Source organism: Camelus bactrianus, chromosome 17 (assembly GCF_048773025.1).
Source record: "Camelus bactrianus isolate YW-2024 breed Bactrian camel chromosome 17, ASM4877302v1, whole genome shotgun sequence".
Lineage (NCBI taxonomy): Eukaryota > Metazoa > Chordata > Mammalia > Artiodactyla > Camelidae > Camelus > Camelus bactrianus.
In genome coordinates, this window is record NC_133555.1 from 41,185,820 (window position 1) to 41,209,062 (window position 23,243).

General features: G+C 43.4%; 1 protein-coding gene across 14 annotated transcripts in view; it reads left to right on the forward strand.

Moving 5' to 3' along the window:
- The window catches only part of SCN11A (sodium voltage-gated channel alpha subunit 11), a 122,922-nt gene that overhangs the window by 60,154 nt on the left and 39,525 nt on the right, over positions 1-23,243 (forward strand). For 13 of the 14 annotated variants that reach the window (XM_074345186.1, XM_074345184.1, XM_074345185.1 and 10 more), the window contains 11 exons: positions 1,115-1,214; positions 4,370-4,498; positions 5,764-5,858; positions 9,566-9,742; positions 10,494-10,557; positions 12,781-12,922; positions 13,535-13,732; positions 14,623-14,796; positions 17,436-17,565; positions 18,594-18,832; positions 22,318-22,506. In XM_074345186.1, coding sequence (XP_074201287.1) covers positions 1,115-1,214; positions 4,370-4,498; positions 5,764-5,858; positions 9,566-9,742; positions 10,494-10,557; positions 12,781-12,922; positions 13,535-13,732; positions 14,623-14,796; positions 17,436-17,565; positions 18,594-18,832; positions 22,318-22,506 — 1,637 coding nt within the window. The remainder of the gene's footprint in view (positions 1-1,114; positions 1,215-4,369; positions 4,499-5,763; positions 5,859-9,565; positions 9,743-10,493; positions 10,558-12,780; positions 12,923-13,534; positions 13,733-14,622; positions 14,797-17,435; positions 17,566-18,593; positions 18,833-22,317; positions 22,507-23,243) is intronic. The other variant, XM_074345189.1, reaches the window with a different exon arrangement.

Here is a 23,243-nt window from a genome sequence, read left to right on the forward strand (position 1 = left end):
GCTCGGCAGGGCCGTGCTGATGCTGGTTGTGAACAAGGCGTGGCCCCCAGCTGGGACCCTGTGGCCTCAGAGAGAGACAGGTCAAAAGGCAGGCAGTTTCTTTAGTGAGATGAACAATCTGGAAGTGGGAGTGAGGAGAGGTACTGCTGTGCTTTGGAGACATCAAGGATGGCTTCCTGGAGAAAGAAAGATCTAGGTTGAGACCCAAATGAAGATTGAAAACTGTCAACCTGTATACCATGTTTAGCCGATAAATGTGTTAGAACTACAGTCTTTAAAAATATTTTGAAACAGTTTCTAGTGTTAAAAATCTAGATTTCCAGCTTCTCTTGAAATATGGAACCTCTGGCAAGGCTAGGCCTGTATTCCTGCCTGGCAAGAATGGGTGCAGTGAGAAATGGCCGCCTCTTTTAGAGGATGTGCAAGCTCCATTTCACCACATCTCCACCCTCCCTGTGACCCAGCATCAGTCCATTTCTCCCATTTCTGTGATTTATCAGGTTCCTGAGACTTTAAGTTTGCAACCGCAATCTTAGAGGATAGAGACAGGTAGGAAGTCTTAGGCATTTCTTTTGTGTGCAGAAGGTGGGAGACAGTAGGCAGTTTTAGACTGGGGGAAGTGAAAAAGACATGGGTTGGTAGACATAATGGAGTACTCAGGAGAACAGGAAGGGACAACTATTTTAAGTTGGGTTCTCTAGAAGCAGAGCCTGAGATGAGATTTATTTAAGTGATTTAGTAGTGGGTTTGGGGGGTGGTGCTCTCTGGAGAAGGAAAAAGGGAAGCAGCATGGAGCAAAAGGAGGAGCCAAGCAAGGGCAGGGTCTCAGCTGAGCATGCATCAGGCATCAACCTAAGCCCATGGGGAGCCCTGGAGCTGCCCGGCTTGAAAGCCAGAGGCCAGAGTGTGTAGCCCTCCGGGGTTAGGAGACTGTCATGTAGCCAAGGACAGTTCTTCAAGGGCGGAAACAGCTGTGAGTTGTTCTTAGCCAACACTCACAGAAGACAGATGCTTCTGCAGAAAAGGGGCCCTGCAGGGACACCCACAGCCTCCACTACAATGACTAATGACACGTGCCATCCTGCAGTTTACCTGCCTTAACAGACCCCGGTCACATTATTCAGCATGTTCATCATCTGCACCGTCATCATCAACTGCGTGTTTATGGCCTCAGCTCGCGGGGACAGCAGCAATGTAAATATTGAAAGCGCTGAGTAAGTGTTTGTCCTGCACTCACCTGTCCTACGTTTTTAAATGAACAGACCCGAAAGAATTGTGATTACATCAGAGTTTAGCTGTAGAGAAGAAAACGTGACCCGTGATCCCAATTCCCCAACACAAATGCTGGCAGAGTCAGTTTCATTTTTGTGTGTATATATTTACAACTGTCTTTAGAAAGGCCTTTTAAGAAATAAACAGCACACATTCAAATTTTATGTCTAGTTTTAAGTGGTTTTCTTTGTGCTTATATAGGCTTTATAGGAGTCAGTGTTGATGCCTAAACAATATTTTATCTGATGACTGAACCATAATTTACTTATGGGATCCTGTGGCCTCAGAAGGAGATAAGTCAAAAGGCAGGCAGTTACCACTCTTATATTTTACTACTATAAATAGCATTGCAGCAAGCATCATTTGGCATAAAGCTTTTAAAAAATCATTATTTTCTTAGAATGGAATCTTAGAAAAGGGTTTACTAGCTGGATACCCATGGCCCTGACTAGATACCCTAACTGTGGTTGAACTGACAGTTACACACTCCAGAGGGCCTGATTTGCCTGGCGGGTTGAGATCTCCCTATCACGGAGCTTCCAAGCCCTGCTTCCCGCTGGTGGGCATGGTTGTACTCCACATCAGATGTCATCTTGGTCTGCATGTCCCACCAGTGGTCAGGCTTCTGCTGGAATAGAGAGAATGGTAGGAGTGGGAGATGGAAGGTTAAGATGGCCAGCCAGAAATTGCAGTCAGAGTTGGCTGTCTCATTTGTTTGAGATCTAGATGAAGACTTGCAGAATCCCACACATCTGCAATTACAGACTTTTTTCAAGATACCTATAATTTTATCAGTTATATCTGAATTTAAAAGACGGCATTTCAGGGCAGACATTAGTTAATCTGCTGTGTTTATTTGTCACCTAAAAAGTGAGCAGCTTAGAAAAAGGCTGAAGCAGAAGTAGCTCTTACCTACGGCAGCCTCATGACCATTTCTGCTCTTGAACGTGGCTGCTGTGGGATTTTTCAAGTTCCCAAGACCTTAATTCTTTAGTTTTGAGAGCTAACAATGGCTGGATACTCTACCAGAAAAGGTCTACTTCCTTTACTCTGGACTAACAGATTGTTTGAATTGTTTTTGTCCTAAATGTGGAACCTGTGTGTGTGTGATGACCCAGCATTTTTTATTGGGATCATAACAAGAGAGATAGAGTATTGTTTTTTGCTTTTTTGGAGAAGGAGGAAGGAGAAGAAGGGAAATAAACTAGAGGACAGACAATGAAGGACTAAAGGAAGAAAATGGGAATCATTTTTTAAAATTGTGATAAAACACACATTACATAAAATTTACCATCTTAATAATTTTTATGTGCACACATCAGCGGTATTAAGTATATTTACATAGTTGTGCACCATTACCAGTTTCCACCTCCACAACTCTTTCATCTTGCAAAACTGAAACTCTGTACCCATTAAACAATAACTGCCCATTCTTCCCCCACCTCCAGTCCCCCGGCAACCACCATTCTACTTTCTATGTATTCAGTTACTCTAAGTGCTTCATGTAAGTGGAATCATAAAATATTTGTCTTTGCATAACTAATTTATTTTCCTTAGCATATGGCCTCAAGGTTTATCCACACTGTAGCATGTGACAGAATTTTCTTCCTTTTCAAGGTTGAATAATATTCCATTGCATGTATATACCACATTTTATTCATCTATTCATATATCCATGGACATTTGGGTTGCTTCTCTCTCTTGGCTATTGTGAATAGTGCTGCTATGAAAATGGGTGTGCAAATATCTCTTCAAGACTGTGCTTTCTGTTCTTTGTATATATAGCCAGAAGTGGGATTGCTGGATCATATGGTAATTCTATCTTTAATCTTTTCAAGAATTCCCATTTTCTTTTCATGGCAGTTGCACCATTTTACGATTCCACCAGTAGTACATAGGATTTCAATCTCTCCACATTCTCACCAATACTTGTTATTTTCCAGTTTTTTAAAAGTATAGTGATAGCTCATTGTAGCTTTGATTTGCATTTCTCTGATAATTAGTGATAATGAGCATCTTTTCATATGCTTGTTGGCCATTTGTATATCATCTTTGGAGAAATGTCTATTCAAGTCATTTGGCCATTTTTAAGTTGAATTATTTAATTTTTTGTTGTTGAGTTGTAGGGGTTCTTTATATATCCTGAATATTAACCTCTCATCAGACATATGATTTGCAGATATTTTCTTCTATGAGTCTTACAGCTTCAGGTCTTACATTTAGTTCTAATCCATTTTGAGTTAATTTTTGTACGTGGTATAAGGGAAGGGTCCAACTTCATTCTTTTGCATGTGACTATTGAGCTTTCCCAACACCATTTGTTGAAAAGACTGTCCTTTTCCCACTGAATAGTCTTGTTATTCTTGTTGAAAGTCATTTGACTGTACATGTGAAGGCTTATTTCTGGGCTCTCTGTTCTATTCCAGTGGTCTGTATGTCTGCCTTTATGCCAGTACCACACTGTTTTGATTACTGTAGCTTTGTGATAAATTTTGATATAAGAATTTTGATTTAATTTTTTTCAACATTGTCTTGGCTACTCAGGGTCCTTTGAAATTCCATATGAATTTTAGGACAGATTTTTCAATTTCTACAAAAAAATTCCACTGGGATTTTGATAGGGATTGCATTGAATCTTTAGGTCACCTTGAGTAACATAAACATTTTAACAATATTATCTTCCACTCCATGAGCATGAGATGTAGAAAGATCTGGTTTTTAGCCTTGTAATTTACTCTTTTTGTTCCTTTGCCATTGTCCCATTGTGTACATCAGAGAGACAACTCTAGAATAACGGTGACAAACTACAGCCCCCAGTCCTAGGGACCCCTGTTGGCTAAAACTACTCTCAAGAATATAGCTGTGAAGCAAAGCATTGAAAATCAGCTTTACAACTTTATCCATGGGACTGTTTCTCAGAAATCCCAAATACCAGAACTTACTTGAGGACCTTACCTTTCTGAATTCTGGTATGTTAAGACCAGAATGTTAAATGTCACACAGTAAAACTTCATGAAGATCAGATCAGATAGATGGGCTCTCTGTTTTTCACATCTCTTATCATATTTATTCTTGTTCTGAATGATTTGCTTTGTAGGTATGTCTTCATGGGGATTTATATATTTGAAGCATTAATTAAAATATTGGCAAGAGGTTTTATTCTGGATGAGTTTTCTTTCCTTCGAGATCCATGGAACTGGCTGGACTCCATTGTCATTGCAACAGCGTAAGAATGTTAAAAGACTTTTACTGAAGAGACTTGGGGTAGGAAAGAAGCCCTTTGGCTTTTGATGGGGCTCTATGTGGATCCACATGAGTGGCTGAGTGCAGCCAGGTAAAGCCTAGAACTCTTGAGTGCAGCATTGGTTGTTACTAAACTGTACCATGTAGCCAACTGGCCAGAGGCCTTCACACAGACAAATCCATTTCTAGGCCAACATTCATGGTCTTATTTCTTCAGCCATTCACTCATCAAACACTGGCCTGTCATGGGCCAGATTCTCTGCAAGATACAGGGGTTATGATAATGACAAAAAATCATGCATGGTTCCACCCCCTTGAAGCTCATAGTCCAGAGAAGAAGTGAGGCAATAAGTGACCATTGTAACCTGCTACAGTGAGTGCTAGGATAGGAGCTGTGCATGTACCTGACAGTCAGTGTGTAGGAGGAACCAGGGAGTCTAAGATGTCTTTGTCTGCTACAAGGTCACAAAGAGTTTCTCTCATGTTTTCTTCTAGAGATGCTATCATTTTGGCTCTTATGTTTAATTAAGTCCAGATCCATTTTGAGTCAATTATTGCATATGGCATGAGGTGAGAGTTGAAGTTCTTCCTGAAGGAACTCAATTTGGCATCTGAATGATGAGATGCCAAATTTATGAGTCAGCAAAATAAAAAGCAAGAGGAGCAGTGGCCCATTGACAGCACAATAATAGTAAACCTAACATTGTTTAATTTGTGGCAGCCATTATTTTAAGCACTTTGCATATATTTACCTATTTAATATTCACGAAAGCTCTTTGATGTAAGTGCTGTTAATTTCAGAGTTTACCATTTGAAGTTCAACGGTTGTTGAAAGGTGGTGCAGTGCAGTGGTGAAGATGGTGAGCCCTGGAACCAGATGGCCTAGGTTCCTCCTGGGCTTTGCCGCATGGTGAGACCTTAGGAAAGTACACTGGGCCTAGAACTAGGTAGCGAGTCATAAACATTTAAGTTGATTTCTGTTATCCATGGATGTAGCCACAATTGTGGTGACTATTTCAAGGAATCTTCATCTATGTCCAAGTATAAAGATGAGCTGAGAAGAGATTCCTGTGCAATCTAGAGTCCATAGCAACAGAGAGTGGTATTGCCAAGTCCTAAGATAAAGGTGGGGCTGGGAGGTGAGGTTGCGAATTTCCCTCTGGGGGACACAGGCCCCAGGCTGTGCTTCCTTGACGCCTTCATGGAGATGTTCACAGAACTAAGCAAGCCCTGTGCTTTGTCTTGTAGGTTTATATCATATTTACCGAATATCAAGGTCAGTGTGTCATCCCTGCGTACCTTCCGAGTATTCAGAGCTTTGAAAGCAATTTCAGTAGTTTCAGGTAAGACACCCGAACTTTCAACACTGGTTCTTAGCAGAAGAGAATGTTTATTTTATTATAGTTAAAGTTTTTCAATATGTCATACAAACAACAAACTAACAAACAAACCCTGCTTTATTCATTTATTTGCTCTTTCAACAGCTATATATTGAGCACCTAGAATGTCCAGGCGCTGTGCTGGCTGCTTGGGATATAGCAGGGAGCAAACAAAGATCCTTGCCCTCACGGAGTTTACATTCTAGGTGGGGAGCTGGGAGACAGACTTAAGCTGTAACTAAGTAAATTGTATAGCATGCTAGAAAGTGATATGTGCCATGGAGAAATAAAATGGAAAAGTAAACAACATAGGGACTCTTGAAAGTTACAGTGGTTCAGGGAGGCAGGTTGCAGTTTTCAGTGGAGTGGTCAGGATAGGTGTTATTGAGAAGGTGAGATGTGAGCAGATTTGAAGGTGGTAAGGGAGTTTCAGAAGCAGATATGTGAGAAAGAGTGTTCTGAGCATAGGAGGCAGCCAGTTCAAAGACAGAAGAATTAAAAAAGCTGTGGATGGGGCTGGAGCAGACAGAGCAAGGAGCCCGGTGGTGGAGGCAGGACCACAGAGGTGAAGGGGAGGCATAGAAGCACCAGGAGGACTCGGGCTTTGCTCTGAGAGAAATGGGAGCCAAATGAGGGCTTTAGCAGAAGAATCACATGGTCTGACTCAGGTTTTAAAAGGATTACTCTGGCTGTTGTGTGGGGAACAGAATGTGGGGGAGCAAAGGTAGGAGCAGGAAGACCTGATAGGAGGCATGGTGGTCACTATGGAAACGTGCTGCTCAGGTCTCCTGCCTCAGGGAGCACAACTGACTAATGGTCGCAGCTGCCTCCACTCTGGATTCATCACTGCAATCATGGTCATACCAAGATCATGCTCTCCCTGCATGTAGGGAGGACAAGTACTGGCCCCACCCTGAAGGGTATGGGACTCCTCTGTGGGGGTACTTTGGCTCGGGAGCTCCCCAGCAACCTGGTTGAGGCTTTCTCACAGTAGCACTACAGTCTGAGGCTCTTCCTGTCTACCCTGCTTCCTTCCTCCTCTCCTTTCCCAGGTGTCAGCCCTGTGTCACGATCTGAGGCTCTTCTGGCCTCCTCTGCTCCCTCCCCTTTATTCTTCACAGGCATTTCCCCAAGAAATGTCTTGTACATCGGTCCCAGAGAATCTGCTTCTCAGGGGAACCAGACTGACACCCACGACTACTGCCATAGTCCAAGCAAGAGGTGGTGGTGCTCTCAGATCCGGCGGTGGAAGAGGAGTTGGTGGACAGTGGTCAGATTTTGTATAAATTTGAAGGAGGAAACAATAGGATTTCCTGACAGGAAATGATTGTATACATTATGTGAGCAAAAGAAGAGTCAAGGATGAGTCAAGGTTTTTGTCTGAGTGACTAGAAAGATGGAAAAGTAGTCAGTGAGAGAAGCAGGCCTTGGAAGTCAGATTAGGAGTTAGCTTCGGACAAGTTCCATTTGAGATGGCTCTGAGACATACAAGTCAGAGTATCCAAGAGGCAATTAGATATACGAGTCTGGAGTCCCAGGGCTGCAGATACAATTTTTGGAGATTACATGACTATAGATGCTATTTAGAGCCACGAAATCTGATAAAATCACCCAAAAAATGAGCACTGATGGAAGTAGAAGAGGACCAAGGGCTGAGTCCCTGGGTATTGCAGCCTTAAAGGGCAGGGGAGAAAGGGAAACAGCAATGGAGACGACTAGGAGCCACTTGTAAAGTTGGAAGGAGAGCAAAGGTGGTCTTCCAGAAGCCAGGCAAGGAATGGGCTGTGTGGATCAGGATGAAGCCAAGGATGGGTTGTGAATATGAATTCCAGTTTATCAAAAATGAGGTTATTATGGCACACTCTTCTCCTTCCCCTTTCCTCTCTTTCCCTTACAAAAATTTTTTAATTAAAAAATGTTCCCTCCCTGGACTACATTCTCCCCCCTTCTTTTTCTCTTCCCTTCTAGTCTCTTCCATCAAAACCCCAGGCAATTTGGATCCTTTCAATCAGAGGGAGTAGGTTATTTTTGGAAACTCCAGAAGAACAACTGCATAATGATAAAGAAACTGGCAGTCAGAGGACCCTTTATATAGAATTTGTCCCTCTTCTTCTTTCTCTTCCTTTTTGGCAAGGTGGACCTTGGTTTCCCAGGTGGACTTAGAGGCTTTCTGCCTGAGCTGAGTCCCTCGTATTTCATGCGGGTAAAATATACATCCAGGCAGTAACTTTACAGCTTCCATGTTCCCTTCTTTATCTCTAAATGAGCGAACATAGTCTCCATTTTGACTCATGAAACACGTGAGATCACTTGATGCTTTTTGGAAGTAAGGGTATGAGGGACAATCTTTTATGGGACTATGTAAAAATTATTCAGGAATCGCAACCATCTTTCATATAAATCATCTTGCTTTGTAGAAGACTTAAGCCTCTCGTGATAGGTAAAAATCAGGCTTAGATGAGGTTAAGAGTGTTTTTGTGTTTGGTGCCCCTGACCGTGCAGGGAAAGCGTGATCTTGATATGGACACGAATGCAGTGGTGAAACCAGGGAATGTCCCAGCTTGGCCCAAATGTCATCCTCATGGGGCATCACCCTTGGCAGGAAGGTCATCAACTGTGGGCTTGGGGATGGATGCTGCTCTGTGTTCTCAAGTCTACCATTCATGGTTTACGCTGATCAACTGAAACTTTGTCACTTAGTGTCATGCCCCACATTACAGACCTCATCTGGTGGTGGATCTCTCCAGCCGCATTGAGAGCAGAGCCGGTGACTTGGTGGGGCTGACTTGTCCTGGCTCCCCGGCACTGTGCACGTCTTTTTCTAATGCCACATCTAGGGATGTCATGTTGGTAGCTTGAAACCAGCTGGGGGAGAAGGGTGTATGGAGGGAGAAGGATCTACACTGTGGATTCAGCAAACAAGGACATCTGTAAATGCTACAAATGAGGACTTTCCTTGCACCCCCCTCCTCCCCGCAGACAGCTGATTTTAAACATTTACCAGCATGCTACAAGACTATGTCCTTTTTATCTTGTAACTTTGGCAGCCTAACAGTGTACCATGGTCACAATAGGTGCTTAGTAAGTATCTCTTGAACGAATGAAAAAAAAATCCTTATTGTAAGTAATAATCTGAGTTTTTTTTCCTCGGACATTCTTATTATTTGGGTTCAGACAAAGTTCCTCCTTCCAACTCCCTACCCCCACCCCCCCAATTTAGCTATAGCTCATGGTGCCTGTTGTACCTTGTAGTAGGTAGTAGCCATGAAATGTACAGCTCTAGTGCCTTCTCTAGGGAGGCCTCACTTTGGCCTTAACTCTGCCTGTGACCCCCCAGCTGTGGGGGGGCCGGCACAACTGTAACCAAGTTCTGTCTTGTGTCTGTGTGGCATGTGTGGCTCATAGTCTTCTCACCTGCTCTTCAGAGCAGCCTTTTGGCAGACTTGGGGCAGGACAAACAGACTGAGTCCTAGACTGGTGGCCCACTCTGATGACACACAGCTTCTCAGGCACAGGGTTAGAACTAGGACTTATGGCATCAGAGTCCCAGGTCAGGCCAGTCTCCAGTTCCCGCCCCAGTGAGACAACTTTCGAGGCCACACTGTTTCATCTCTGCTCCTTGTCTGCATCTGGTGTGAGTGTGTGTCCTCCACACCTGTCCTCCTCCTCAGGTCTGAAGGTCATTGTTGGGGCCTTGCTGCGCTCTGTGAAGAAACTTGTCGATGTGATGATCCTGACTCTCTTTTGCCTCAGCATCTTCGCCCTGGTAGGTCAGCAGCTCTTCATGGGAAATCTGAACCGGAAATGTGTCAGGAAAGGCATGAAGGACTGTGACTCTAACAGTAAAGGTAAACACCTCACCTTTCAGTTCTTGCTCTGTGCATGGTTAGCTTTTATTTATCCCCACTCATACTAGCTACAGATCTGCATTAAAGAGTCTCTTAAGAGCAAAGGGTGACTTGATCCCTCCAGGGTTCTCATGCAGGCAAATGCATTTCTGTAAGAAATTCTTAGCCTCATTCCCTGGGTTTCCATGGAGAAGGAAAAGCCTGAAGCCACATTCAGAAGAGGGTGTCACCTTCCATCTCTGCCCCTTCATTGTCATGTTTTGCAGAAGTCTTCAGAATGTCTGGATTTGGCCAAAGGGAACCAGCAACTTCCCAGCCCTGTTCTCAAAATATTTTCTCCAATGATATCACTTCTTTTATGTTGCCCCCTCTCTGCACTGAGGTCGACCCTATCTCAGTTTCATGTGTCCTGAGTCTCATGTGGCTACACTTTCTCCATATCTGTCTTGGCTTGTGAGTGTCTCATGGGCTGACCTTGTGTCCAGCTTCCCCCAGTGGGTGGTCTCTGGTTCAGTTTTATGTCCTGAGAGGCAGAGTGGTGCTGGTCTCACTGCTTCCTCCTCCTTCTTCTTTTCCCTTCTTTCCTCTTGCTCCTTTCTGAGGGCTTAGGCTCCAGTTCCTCTCTGGACACCCACTTTGATCATTTTGGAGGATTCTGAACCATCTGTTTCAAGTATAATCTGGCATATTTGCTATTCTCTTTTCTTTCAGTGTTTTTTTTTAAATCTGAATATGATTCTTTCCTTCTCAGAATATTGCTTTGAAAAGAAAGATTCCACTGAATTCAGAATGTGTGGTCTCTGGATGGGTAACGGGTAAGATGTTTATAATATATATTAAATAAAAATATGTATATTTTTCTCCTAAGCAGAATACAGCTAGACCTTTTGACATGATATGGAAAACAGTCTTATGGAAGCGGTGGCGGTAGTTCTCAAACACTGCTGATTATTTCATGTGTCTAAGCAAGTTTAGATGGGCATTACTAAATTAAAAATTATTTTCAAGAGTTTAGAGAGGATTTCTCCCCTAAATTATGTTGAATTTCTGTTTGATAAGAAGCCTACTGAAAATTATAGTGATATTTCAACTTTATGGAGTAAATATTCAAGACTATCAAAGGTAAGAAATGAGGCTGTAACTGAAAGACCCATTTAGACCTAGTTCCTGTTCAGTGGCATGGCTCTGATGCAAGACCACATGTGCACTTCCGTTTGTTGGTCTGTGACCGCTACCGCCTCTAATTATGCACACTGTTGTATGTGTGTTCATACACATTCACCTCAATAGCTAGTAGCCCCCTGGCCCTTTGGGATACCCTTCCATACCCTTCCCTCTTCCAGGATATCAGTGCTCTCTGTGGTGAGATTCAGTGTAGATTTGTTGAGTGTATTTCAAATTAAGATAATATGCTAGTCACTCTGATGAAATCGACTACAGTCATTCCTTAAAACAAGTATCAAGAGCCAATAGTGTGCCAAGCTCTGTGTTAGGCCCGAGGAATCCGAGTACAAACAATGGAGTGCTGCCCTCTTGAAACTGACATCTTTCAGGGAAGAGAGATGTACAGTAAACCCTTGAAAGTGTGATGAGTGTTACAAGAGAGACATGTAGATAGTGAGGGAGATAACAGGGATGTAACCCTATCTATAAAATGAGGGAAGTCTTCTCTAATGCCACTTGTGGTGGTCACAGGTTTGGGTTAGGTCAAACTCCCAGCACTTATTAGGCGTTAATCTAACACAAGGTTTACTGAGCTCTCTAGAATGACCCTTGACAGGACACACTGCACCTACAGTGTTTTCATTCAGTGAGGGCCCAGCAGCTGTCACAACAGTGCTTCTGTCATCCATCATCCATGCAGAGCCAGTATGGTTACTGTAAGCAAAATCTAAGGTGGGTAGGCCTCCTAAGCAGACAGATGCAGAAGCCTTGGTTTCCAACCGATCTTGATAATGTTCTCATCTGTCTAAGATTGTGTGCCAATCACAGCTCTCTCAGTATAGGTATAGTCTCAAAGCTCAGGAGTTTTATAATAAACCTGCTCCTAATACATGACCTTCCACATTGATCATAACACAGTAGTCTCTAAGGAGATGGCAGATCTGAGGTCACCTTCCCAGGCAGGCTTTTGTCTATTCAGGGCCAAGTCCTGGTTTTCAACCTTTGCCCACTGCCTCCTTCCCTGAGGACTGGCTGACAGGTGACTACAGGGTGGATCTGAAGCATGTGTGGGAGGTTCTTGTAGATGAGGAGATAGAGCAGACAATTCCAGACAGTACAGATAGCAAGGGTGAAGGCCTTGGGATATGGGGACATGTCAGGGATAGTAAGAAGCCCAGCAGCAGACAGGAGCCAACCACGCAGGACATGGTAGCCCATCACTGTCAGAGATGTTGACCTCGATCATAAAGGAATCAAGACCTGAGCAGATTAGGTATTTTTCAAAGTCACTTATGGCTGCTGCTTGGAGAACAGATGAATAGAGTAGATTAGACAGCCACTTAGGAGGTTCTTTTAATACAGATAAGAGTCACAAAGCTGTTTAGCAGAGATGAAGAGAAATGGATGGATGGATCCCAAAGACATTTGGAGGCAGAAAGAACAAGACTTGTGGGTTAAAGAGGGGGTGTTGGCATGTATATGTGTGTGCAAATGTACGTGTAGGTTAGTCGTCAGAAGTGCAGTGGAGAGAAAAGTATTATCCATGTTTCTGGTGTGAGTGACTGGTGATACCTTTGCTGAGATAGGAACGCTGGAGGAGAGACATAACCACCTGTATCCAGAGAAGGAGACAGAACAAAACAAGCTTGTATTTTGAATGGTGACCAGGAAATGAGGGAAATCAAGTGTGGCTATAGGCTGGAAGGCTTGGAAGACGGTGGATGGCCACTCTACAAATATTCTCTTCACCAAGGACTTTCGGGTGTGAGCCCATGGTTCTTGGAAGAATCAGTGCCTTGGACGGTGGAGGGAAGGGGGAACCTGGGCAGCAGGGTATGTAATTCTTTCTCTGTTCCTTTGTTCCCAATATCTAGAACTTGTTCTGAACAATTTGAATGCAGGCACACCACGACAAATCCTGACTATAATTACACGAATTTTGACAACTTTGGCTGGTCTTTTCTTGCCATGTTCCGGCTTATGACCCAAGATTCCTGGGAGAAGCTTTATCAACAGGTTATCTATTTATTCATTCTCTCTCTGTCCCTCCCCTCCCTGCTCGTCTCCCTCCCTGCTTCCCTCTCCCCTCTGCATCGCTTATCTGTCCCTCTTTATCATTTTTATAACCTACCATCTCTCCTTCACCTTTGTCATCTATTTCTTGTCTTTAACAGTACTGTTAAATTCTGTTTTAGAAATTCCATTAGAAACACCAAAAAAAACCATGAATGTGATATTTGGAAGAAGAGTCCAAAAAAAAAATCTCCTCTTCCTAGAAATATCACTCTTCTCCAGATTCCCCACTGATGAAAGTTCCACCACTAGTGCTTCAGTTTTCATGCACATTGCTATTTCTCTTGCCTTTTTTATTTAAAAAAAATGCAAATACCCTTGAGAAGTTCACAGTAAAGTCACTAGGACTTCCATATGAATGTACAGATGGCTTGCTGAGGGATAGGGCATCATGTGTTCCTGGGTGACTGGGGAGGCAGTAGATGATGCTGTGGACAGCTGAGCCAGCAGGTGCTGGGGAGAGACCAATCGCTACTGTATAATCTCTGCTCAGGATGAAGTCGCCCCTCTGCAGAGGAGGGCTTCAGATGCAAGCGTGTGCTCTGTCCTTTGCAGACCTTGCGTACCTCGGGGCTCTACTCAGTCTTCTTCTTTGTGGTGGTCATCTTCCTGGGCTCTTTCTACCTGGTTAACTTAACCCTGGCTGTTGTCACCATGGCTTACGAGGAACAGAACAAGAACGTAGCTGCTGAGACGGAAGCCAAGGAGAGGATGTTCCAGGAAGCTCAGCAGCTGTTAAAGGAGGAGAAGGAGGTAGGGGCACGTGGTGTCAGACAGTGGGTCTGCTGTAGGGACCCCAGAGGCCATAGAGTCTGATATCCAAAGTTTCTGTACGAGGCCTGGCCTCAGTGCTTTCCCTAACGGCACTTTTCTGAGAGTTTAAGCCCCTTGCAGACTGATTCTGCTGCTGTTTCTCATTAAGATGTCCAGGCACAGGGCTCTTGAGAACAGGGACCCTTGATCTTGATGATCTTTGAGCTTCTAAAACCTGAGCCTTCAAAGACAGATTCCCAAATTGCTGGCTAGAGGATAAAATATGGGTTGATGGAAATTAAGACTCTGCTCCAATCTTTCTTGTGGGAATCTGGAGATGTTCATGTTCAGGGACTTGAGAATTTGGGAGAGCAATCATAGTGGCTGTAGAGATAACAGTTGTGATCATCTCTCCCTTCTTATAATTCCTGTTACATTTACAATCCATTTTTACTATTTCCCTGGCATCTTTACATTTTTTTCAATTCTAAGATTCTAAAATTCAGTTCTAAGATTTCAGGGCGGGGAACCATGTTTTATACTTTTTCTCATCCTCCACAGAGTTTTTTCAGGAGGAAACCCATCCTGAATGCTTAATATCTGCATCATTGAGTGCCTAGCACATGCTGGACCCTGTGCTAAAAGTTAGTGATACAGAGATATGGAAGAGTCAGCCCTGCCTTTGAGAGCTGCCACCTCGTGGGCAAACAGGACATGTTCCCCAAGATAAACTAGGACAAAGCTAGCATATTCCTATTGGGTGATGAGCAATAGAAATGGTCTGATGCTACCAGAAGAGAGGAGAGAATGCTCACCAAGGTCGAGGTCATTTGCAGTGTTCCATAGGGAGGTGGAATCTGTCCATTAATTGTTTTTGTTCACTTTCTCAGGCTCTGGTTGCCATGGGAATTGACAGAAGTTCACTTAATTCCCTTGAAGCGTCATCTTTTTCCCCAAAGAAGAGAAAGCTATTTGGTAATAAGAGAAGAAAATCCTTCTTTTTGAGAGAGTCTGGGAAAGACCAGGTTTCAGGATCAGATTCTGATGAAGATTCTTCAAAAAAGGCAAGTTTTGGCCAAAGGATTAGTGATACTTTAGCACTGTTCATGGGGGACAGGTCAAGTTGTCAATCTGATTGAAAGGATTCATTCATTCATTCACTCATTTATCCATTCATTCATTTGCACATACTTCCCTGCATCCATGTGTCTATTCAGTTATCCATTTATTTACAAATATCTGTTTAAAGTATTGACAGTGTTTACATCTACTTGGCACCAAGATAGGTACTGGGGATACATGAGATATACAGACATCTAATGAAGACACACTGATCAAGAGGCAGTTACTGTCCAACATATTGACTGACATGATGGTCACTGAGGGAGAGCAGAGGAGGAGCAACGTTTTAAGAGCAATGTTTGTTCCTCCAAAGCAAACCCTGAGACATTAGAGTGCAAGTAGATTATTTGGGAAGTGATCTCAGGAAACACTGAGAGGGGAGGAGACAAGTGATAATGGAAGAGAAGGTGCCCAATTAAGATGTATTATTAAGCCAGTTACCACTGAAGGTAATTGGAGCTTACTCTCCCTGAAGTGAGGGCACTAGAGTATTTATGCACCAACTTTGGTCCATCATTGATTCAGGACTCCTAGGGTCAGGAAACAATAATTTTTCTATTGTGTGTTAGGGGAAAAGTGTTTGGGTTGCCAGAGAAAGCCTGAGGACATATGGATGGGGCCAGCAATAGCACTAGCTTCAGACTTGGTGGAGGCTGGGGAAAGAGCAGTGGATCAGGAAAGAGCTCCCCGAGGAAGCAGCGTATAACTGAAAGGATGAATTAACCAGGTAAAAGGAAGCATGAAGCACCACAGGGAGAGAGAACAGCACATGCATAGGCCTGGATGCAAAGGAGAGCAGAAGAACATGACCCAGGAGAAAACGTGCGAGAGAGAGAGAGAGAGAGAGAGAGAGAGAGGGAGAGAGTGAGTGAGTGAGAGTGAGTGTGTGTGTGTATGTGTGTGTGAGATGAGGTTGGGGGGTTGGCAAGAGGCTCTAATGGTAAGATAGGGGCCATTGCAAAAGGCCCTGAAGCCAAGCTCAGGAGTTCATTCTTTATACTGAGAGAGAGAGGGGTAAGAAATATGGAAAGGTTTTAAGCAAAAGGGTGTTACGACCAGATTTATATTTTGGAAATCCTGGGTATGTTGAAGAGAGGGGATTGAAGGAGGGCGAGTCTGGAGGCAACCAATTAAGAAGTGGTTGCGGTGATACAAGTCAGAGGTGAAACTGGTTTAAAACAATGGATAGGGCAGTGAGGCTGAAGAGAGATGAACTGTTTGCAGTGATCTACAGAAGACAAGATTTAGCAATTGACTAGATGCAGAGGGTGGGAATGACACTGGTGTATGGCTTGGGTAGCCAACTTGACGGTAGGTAATTTACCGAGATGGAAGAGGAGTATGTTCTGGGGATGGGGAGGATGGCAAGTCCAGCTTCGCACATGCCAGTTTTGTGGTGGCTGTGGGGCATCCAGGCCAAGACACTGAGGAGGCAGCGGGATATGCAGAAATGAAGCTATGAAAGGATGTGCAGTAGGGGAAAAATGCTTATTCTTGTCATTGAAGTGGGGGATGTTGGAACCTGTTTTAATTGGGGAGAGAGAAATCAGAAGAGAGGAAGACGCTGGAGATATGGATCAGGGAATGATGGCCAGTGTCACTTTCCTGAGGCAGGAGGGAGATGATGTAGGCAGAAAGCGGGTGTGCATGCCTGAGAATGGAGTGGGGAGAGGGAGTTCAGGGGCCTTTGTAGACGTGGATGGACAAACCTCACCCTCTACTGTGAGCAGCTCTCCGGTGGAGTGACAGGGAAAGATCTTATGGTTTAGGGGCTTCTTTGCTGTCAGACTGCAGCATATTGAAGAGACTGCATATATGTTTTTAACATTTTGAAAGTTTTTCCTCATTTCACAAAATAGACAAAGACCCAGACATCTAATATAAAGTGTCTTTTCCCTTAACTAGGCCATAAAATATCTGTACCAAGACTACAGGCTACCTTTGAAACAGCTTTCCACAAAGGGACAGTTCTCCCTGGTTGGTCAGAACTTAAGGGGAATAAGTCATTAAAAATGCCTGAGTTTTCTGCGTAGCTGAAGGTTTATGTCCTTTAGTCCCTAGAGGCTTTAGAATTGTAGGTAAGAATCAGTTAACTCTCAGACACTGAGAGAGTACTTGAAGTTTAGTATATAGATTTGAGGATATTTATTTTGACTATTCTTTTTTAGTTACTGATTTTTTCACAATCTTTTTAGGCAGCCACTCAAAGCATTCACTGTCTGGCCCCAATCCACCTTTCTAAATTTATCTCCCACTTCACCCCTTGCAGACATTGTTTCTAAACTACTCTTTTCATTGCTTTCACACCCTGAACCATTGCTTATTAGTTTTTGTAAAATTTTGTTTGCTCTTTGTTGACAATGAATAAAACACAGAAGCATGCGTACATAAGAAATATGAATGTTCAAACTGTATTTCTCTTATCTATTAAATGTGAATTAAGAAAACTGAACATTTGGCATGCCACGAAGTTGAAGTGAGTAGAACATCTTCACTGCATGTGGCATTGGAACAGAGTAGTTTGTCAAGTTTTGAGGAGAGGATGCCCCTTCCCTTAGAAGGGCCACACCTTCTCTTATAGTCACACCTCCTAGAGCAAACCAAACGACTGTCCCAGAATCTGTCAGTGGACTACAGTGATGAGCACGGAGACCCCTTCCAAAGGCAGAGAGCTCTGAGTGCCGTCAGCATCCTCACTATCACCATGCACGGTAAGTTTTGCCTCCCAGGCCAAGGGGGAGCCTAACTGCAATGATGTCCTTCCCTTCTTCCTCTCTCCAGCCCCCAAGAAACCTCCTGCAGCCCACTGTACTTCCTGCTAAGTGTGACTTCCCATGCTTCTTTGGAGCATGTGAGCAAAATGGCTTGGAAGAAGTGGACCTATCCTGTGGGTCCACCCTTAGCTGACACTTGGGTAGTGGTGGGACCAAGAGTACCACTGGGATTTCCTGATCAGGCCAGGCCATCACAGGAGTTCTCAGTGACAGTGATGGTCAGCCAAAAAAGAGAAGACATAGAAGTTTCCAGGAGGTGACAGTTGTCATTGAACTTAGAGTAGGAATCTGGCATGGACAATAGAAGACTTGTGTAGACAGGCTGGAACCATCTGATGGACCTGATTAACAACAGCAGCTAACAAGGACTCAACTAAGGGTTTGGTGTTTAACGGCAAGACTCAAGTCCCAGCAAGGATGGGGTTAAATAGATTCTTAGCATTTTTGAGCCCATTATATCACCTCATTTGTCCTGTGTAAGTCCCTGAAATTGTGGGGAAGTTAGGGGTGCAGCTGCTTTCTGGCCTGAACTCAACCAGCTGATAGAGTGCCTTTTGTTTCAGTGCTTACAGATACCCCTGCCTGAATGTCTCCTCGTGCCCGGAGCCCTGGTAGCTTCCTGTGGTGTGGTACAGCCATCACCATGGTCTGCCTTGAGTGAACATAACTTGGGCTGTGTTTATCTCTCTTATGGGTTCACAGCCAGTCAGTGTTGACTTCCCCATCTATATCTCTCACAGTGCAGCCCAGCTCCCAGATGCTCATTATAAGTATAAAGACTTGATGAACTTGCCACATGGAAGTTGTATGTAGGAAGCCTGTCAGCTATACCACTCAGTGCCCTTCTTGACTGATCACGTTGTAGTGATGCTAGGGAAGAGGGAGGAAGCAGTGCACTCAGGCACAGAGGAGCCAGACTGGTTCAGAGCTAGCTCCTCAAGTGCTCTTTCATTCTCCTTCTCCAGAACAAGAAAAATCACAGGAGCCTTGCCTCTCGTGTGGAGAAAACCTGGCATCCAAATACCTCGTGTGGGACTGTAGCCCCCGGTGGCTGTGCATTAAGAAGGCCCTGAGGACTGTGATGACCGACCCCTTTACTGAGCTGGCCATCACCATCTGCATCATAATCAACACTGTCTTCTTGGCCATGGAACATTACAAAATGGACCCGGGTTTTGAGAAAATGTTGTCCACGGGGAATTTGGTAACTTCAGGCTTTTTAAAATATAAAACATTCAGAACTTTGAATATATCTTGCCACTGCCTTCTGGCCTGTAGTGTTTGTGTAGAGATTTCAAACTTTGAATTATAATTCTTGTTAAGCCTAAACATTTTGTGAGTGGCCTAACCTAACATAGGTCTTTGGTCCCCTTAAGTGGAGTAGAGGGAAGAGATGACTGTTAGAATTTTATTTTTACCCAGTTCAGTAATTTTCCATGGGCCTGTGTTGGCCCTCTAGTATTAAAGAGTCATCCTGTGGCGAGCCAGAAGCAAGGAGACTTGTTAAAGGTCAACTATTTCAGATAATCAAGAAAATATTGACCATATTCAGAGACCCATGACGATGAGTACCATGAGCCCCAGTGACACTGATGACATCATTTGTCACAAAATAATGTGAATGCCGTTACTACGTGTTACTCCCCTGGAAAGAGTCCCCTAGAAGCAGTAAGAGGTTTACTTTTCTAGAAGTTGGGGTTTGAGGCCTGTGGGGTGGGGTGAGGTTTCAGACTTGAGCCTGCTTCGATATATTTCTCATTGGATGGATCTAGTCTCAGTTAAATTGGGGAAACTAAAATAGGGTAACAGACTTTTCAAGAACTGTTCGCTTTAATCTATAGTTCCCGCAGAAGACATTTCCCCCAAGGGAAAATTAGTCTCCCAAATATCAGAAATAACAAGTAATTACCCAGTGAATGTTCTACCCTAATTTTCTAATGAGTTAATTAGCTAAAAATCTTACCAGAATATCTAGCCCTTTCTTTAAAGTTTCATTTTTCTGATTTAAAAGGCAGTGCTTGTTTTTTTAAATTATTTTAAAAATAAGGAAAAATACAGATAAGGGAAATACAAAGAAGAAACTCGTTTCCTGTGGTCTTACTAGCAAAGATGATAATTTTTAGCATTGCAGAGTATTTTCAGGCAGTATGTATATATGTATGCATTTTTTTTAAAGTTTTTTTTTTTTTTTTACATTGACAAGAACCCATTGTATCTATTGAATCAGAAGCTGATCCACAGAGCTACTTTCATGCATCAGTTTTAGGATGGTGTAGAACTGTAGATAGGTGCATGTCACCCTTGGTTCCACATCCCTCCCAGGAGGAGCAGGACATATTGGGATTGCAGTATAAAGACCAGGTTGGGTCTCCTTACAGACAGTCTGCATTTAATTTCCTTTCTCCATGCTGCCTTTGGGAAGAAGTACCCTGTGGGTGTACATTGGTCAGATTCAATTCCATGTTGCACCATAAACCTAACACATGCAGTACCTTCAAACAGGCGGGGGTCTTCTGGGCTCCAGGCAAGTGTGTTCAGCTCTCTCCTGTTGAGGTATCCCAGAATGGCCTCTCCATGTTGTTTCACTTGGAGGCACAATGCTGTGCCCTCAGGGCCACTGTCCCAACCTCAACAAGTTTGGCAGACCCATCTTTTATCACCTTCTGGTAGATGGAGTTACTGGATAAGTTCCAGAGAATAACCAAAGAACCCAGAGACATCCCCCTGGGCAGGGCTTCCAAATTGCAGAGGTGGTCTATCCAGTCACTTCGTCTGCTGGTCCAACTGTGGGAAATGACCAAAGCGCCCTCTCAGATTTCCCACTGACCAGGCGTCCTGGGTGCTGAGGCGAAGTTGTATTTTGCAGTTGAAACTGACTAATTAAGTGACATTCTTCTTCACCCTCTCCAGATACAGAAGGAGGCATAGGGACATTTGGTATCTGAGGACACAGGCAGCAGCTGGGGTCCTGAAAACTGAAGAGTAACACACAGAGCTGCTTACATAGCCTGTGCTTCCACACCATGTGCCCCATTCTCTAGACATGCACTAAAAAGTAGCAACCACCTCATCTGTTGTGCCCCCATAGTGGTGGTGGATGGAGGCCTTGGAGCCCTGAGCTCCAGAGAACACATTCAGACCTCCCTCTTCTGATGAGTGCATCAGGATTAAGCTGGTCTGTGGAGATCTATGGACTAGACTTAAGAATGGACTCTGCAGACTTTGGGATTGTTTGAATCAGGGGAGTATGTTGAGCTCTCTAGAAGCTATAAATAGCAGTTGAGTTGGATTGTAAAACCAATGGTCCCAAAGCATCTGGGGATGCTGTAGGGCTAAGATACCTAAAGCCTAAAGGAGACAGGAGGAGGAAGAGCGAGTCAAAAGGGGATAGGGATCAGTCCAGCCCAATTAACCGGAACAGGGAACTCCATGTGCTTTTAGGCACTGATTGTGGCATTGGGCAGGGGTAGGCAGCAGTGTTTAAAGGGAAAGTTTAAAGCTTTGAATTTTCTTTGCCACCCTTGATTTCTTTTTATTTGCCTATCCTGGATTTATCTTTGCCCAACCTTTTATTTAGCTTGTGCCATTTTATTTTACAGATATGTTTTATAAATAGTAAGTCATTGAATTATTTATAAAACTACATCATCTGTTACTTTTAATAAGGAGATGTAATCATTTATGGGTTGTTGTTGCTTTTTCTAGAACTGAAGAGGAGAGTCTTATAACTGACAACATTTTTAAAGGCTTTAACCTTTTAATATTATCATATTATTGTCATACTATCATTTTTCTCATTTCTGTTTAATTTGTGTGTGTGTGATAGAGAATGTGTTATTTGCTATGAAGAAATGCTTTGCTTTATCTTCTGCAAAGATAACAGATTCAACATTTTGCAAATTTCTTAAGCCTGAATTTATCTAATTGTTAAAGACAAAAAACTAATTTTTCCCAAGGAAAACACATAGTTTAGTACTTTTTAAACGCTTGCCCTTCCTTTTAATTCTTTGATATTTTGTTCTGGCATGATGTGCCATGCATTCTAATGAGTTTTTAGGATTATATTCTGACTCACTAATCCTCTTTTCAACCATAGCCAATCTAGGATTTATCCTATGTATTAGGTTGCTCAAAGACATTTTTCTGTCCTTGGTACTATTTTTCAGTTCTCTGCTCTGGGCCCTTTTTAAATTTTTTTCTGATCAAGCGGTGTTGAGATTGAGTGATTAGGTGAACTCTTCCTGGATTCTGGTTTATGGACAGTATTTTAATTTAGTTTCAGGGCTGTTATGTACACCCCCTGTTTTGAAGTTTTTGTTAGTATTTTGAAGAGAATTCAGAAGAGGAATTGCTTGACACTTTCTATTATACTTCCATCTACCAAGAAGCCAATTTTGCTTCATTTTCAACAAAATGGGAAATAATATTTATTCTCCATCCTGATGTTTGTGAGCTTGGTGACACTGGAGTGGCACCATAGAAAGGGGATGGAGTGAGGAGCAAAGGTAGAGTGAGGTTCATGCTATAGTGGTAAATGGTTCTTTTTCATGAATTTCAGGGTGTATTGTATCAAGCATAAGAATACATTTTATTTCTTTATAACCTCTGTAATTCCCTTGGACTGTTCTTAAAAGTGTATCTGCAAGAAGAGGTAACTTCCTGTTCTCATTTTTCTTTGTCTCACTGTAGGTTTTTACTGGCATTTTCATGGCTGAAATGTGCCTAAAAATCATCGCACTAGATCCCTACCATTACTTTCGCCGAGGCTGGAACATTTTTGATAGCATTGTTGCTCTTCTGAGTTTTATAGACGCGATGTTAGCTAGTACAGCTGCAAGGAAACGAAGTTGGATGTTATTCCTTCGTTCCTTAAGAGTGGTAAGGCACTACTTTCTTATCTTACTGAATAACTTAGCTGCCAGGATTTGGAGAGTCTTGAGTAAGTTCAGTGGTTATTTTGGATAAAACTTTACCATCTTATCTTAACCTGAGAACCAAAACTGCACTCCTCCCACCCAGGTCTTTAATAACCCTTTTGAGTCCCAGGGTGTCTTCTACCAGCTGAACCCCTACTTTTTCCACCTGCCTTCTGTAACACACAAGATAACCCTTCAGGCAACCCGATGCAAAGTTGTGTCTTTCAGTGTCAGGACTATGCTCCTTGCTTTGTGTACAACCCCTCCAGTTATCTCTTCCCCAATGGAGCCCTGAGCTAGGCACCCTCTCGGCGGGGTTCATCAAGGGATGTAGCCTACAGGAGCCTACGAGGGGAACCAGTGCTGCCAGCAGATACTGTCTCTTAAGGTCCCTCCTCACTGCTGCCACTGTCATGTTCCTGTTCTACAATCTTTGCACTCCATCTGTTAACCTTTGGAAGCATCAGGGCAACCTTTGCGAGTACCTGCTGTGAGCTGACACAAGGGGAGGCTCAAAGATGAGGAAAGCACTGCCTTCAAGGAGTTTGCAGTCTAGGGAAGATACAAGACAGGCCCAGAAATGACCATGAGGCACAGTAGAGTATGGCAGACCCCGCAAGAGGTATGGATAGAAAGCTACAGAGAAATCACATCTGAGAGGGGACTGGGGAAACCGTGAAAGGTGGCCTTTTGTCCTCT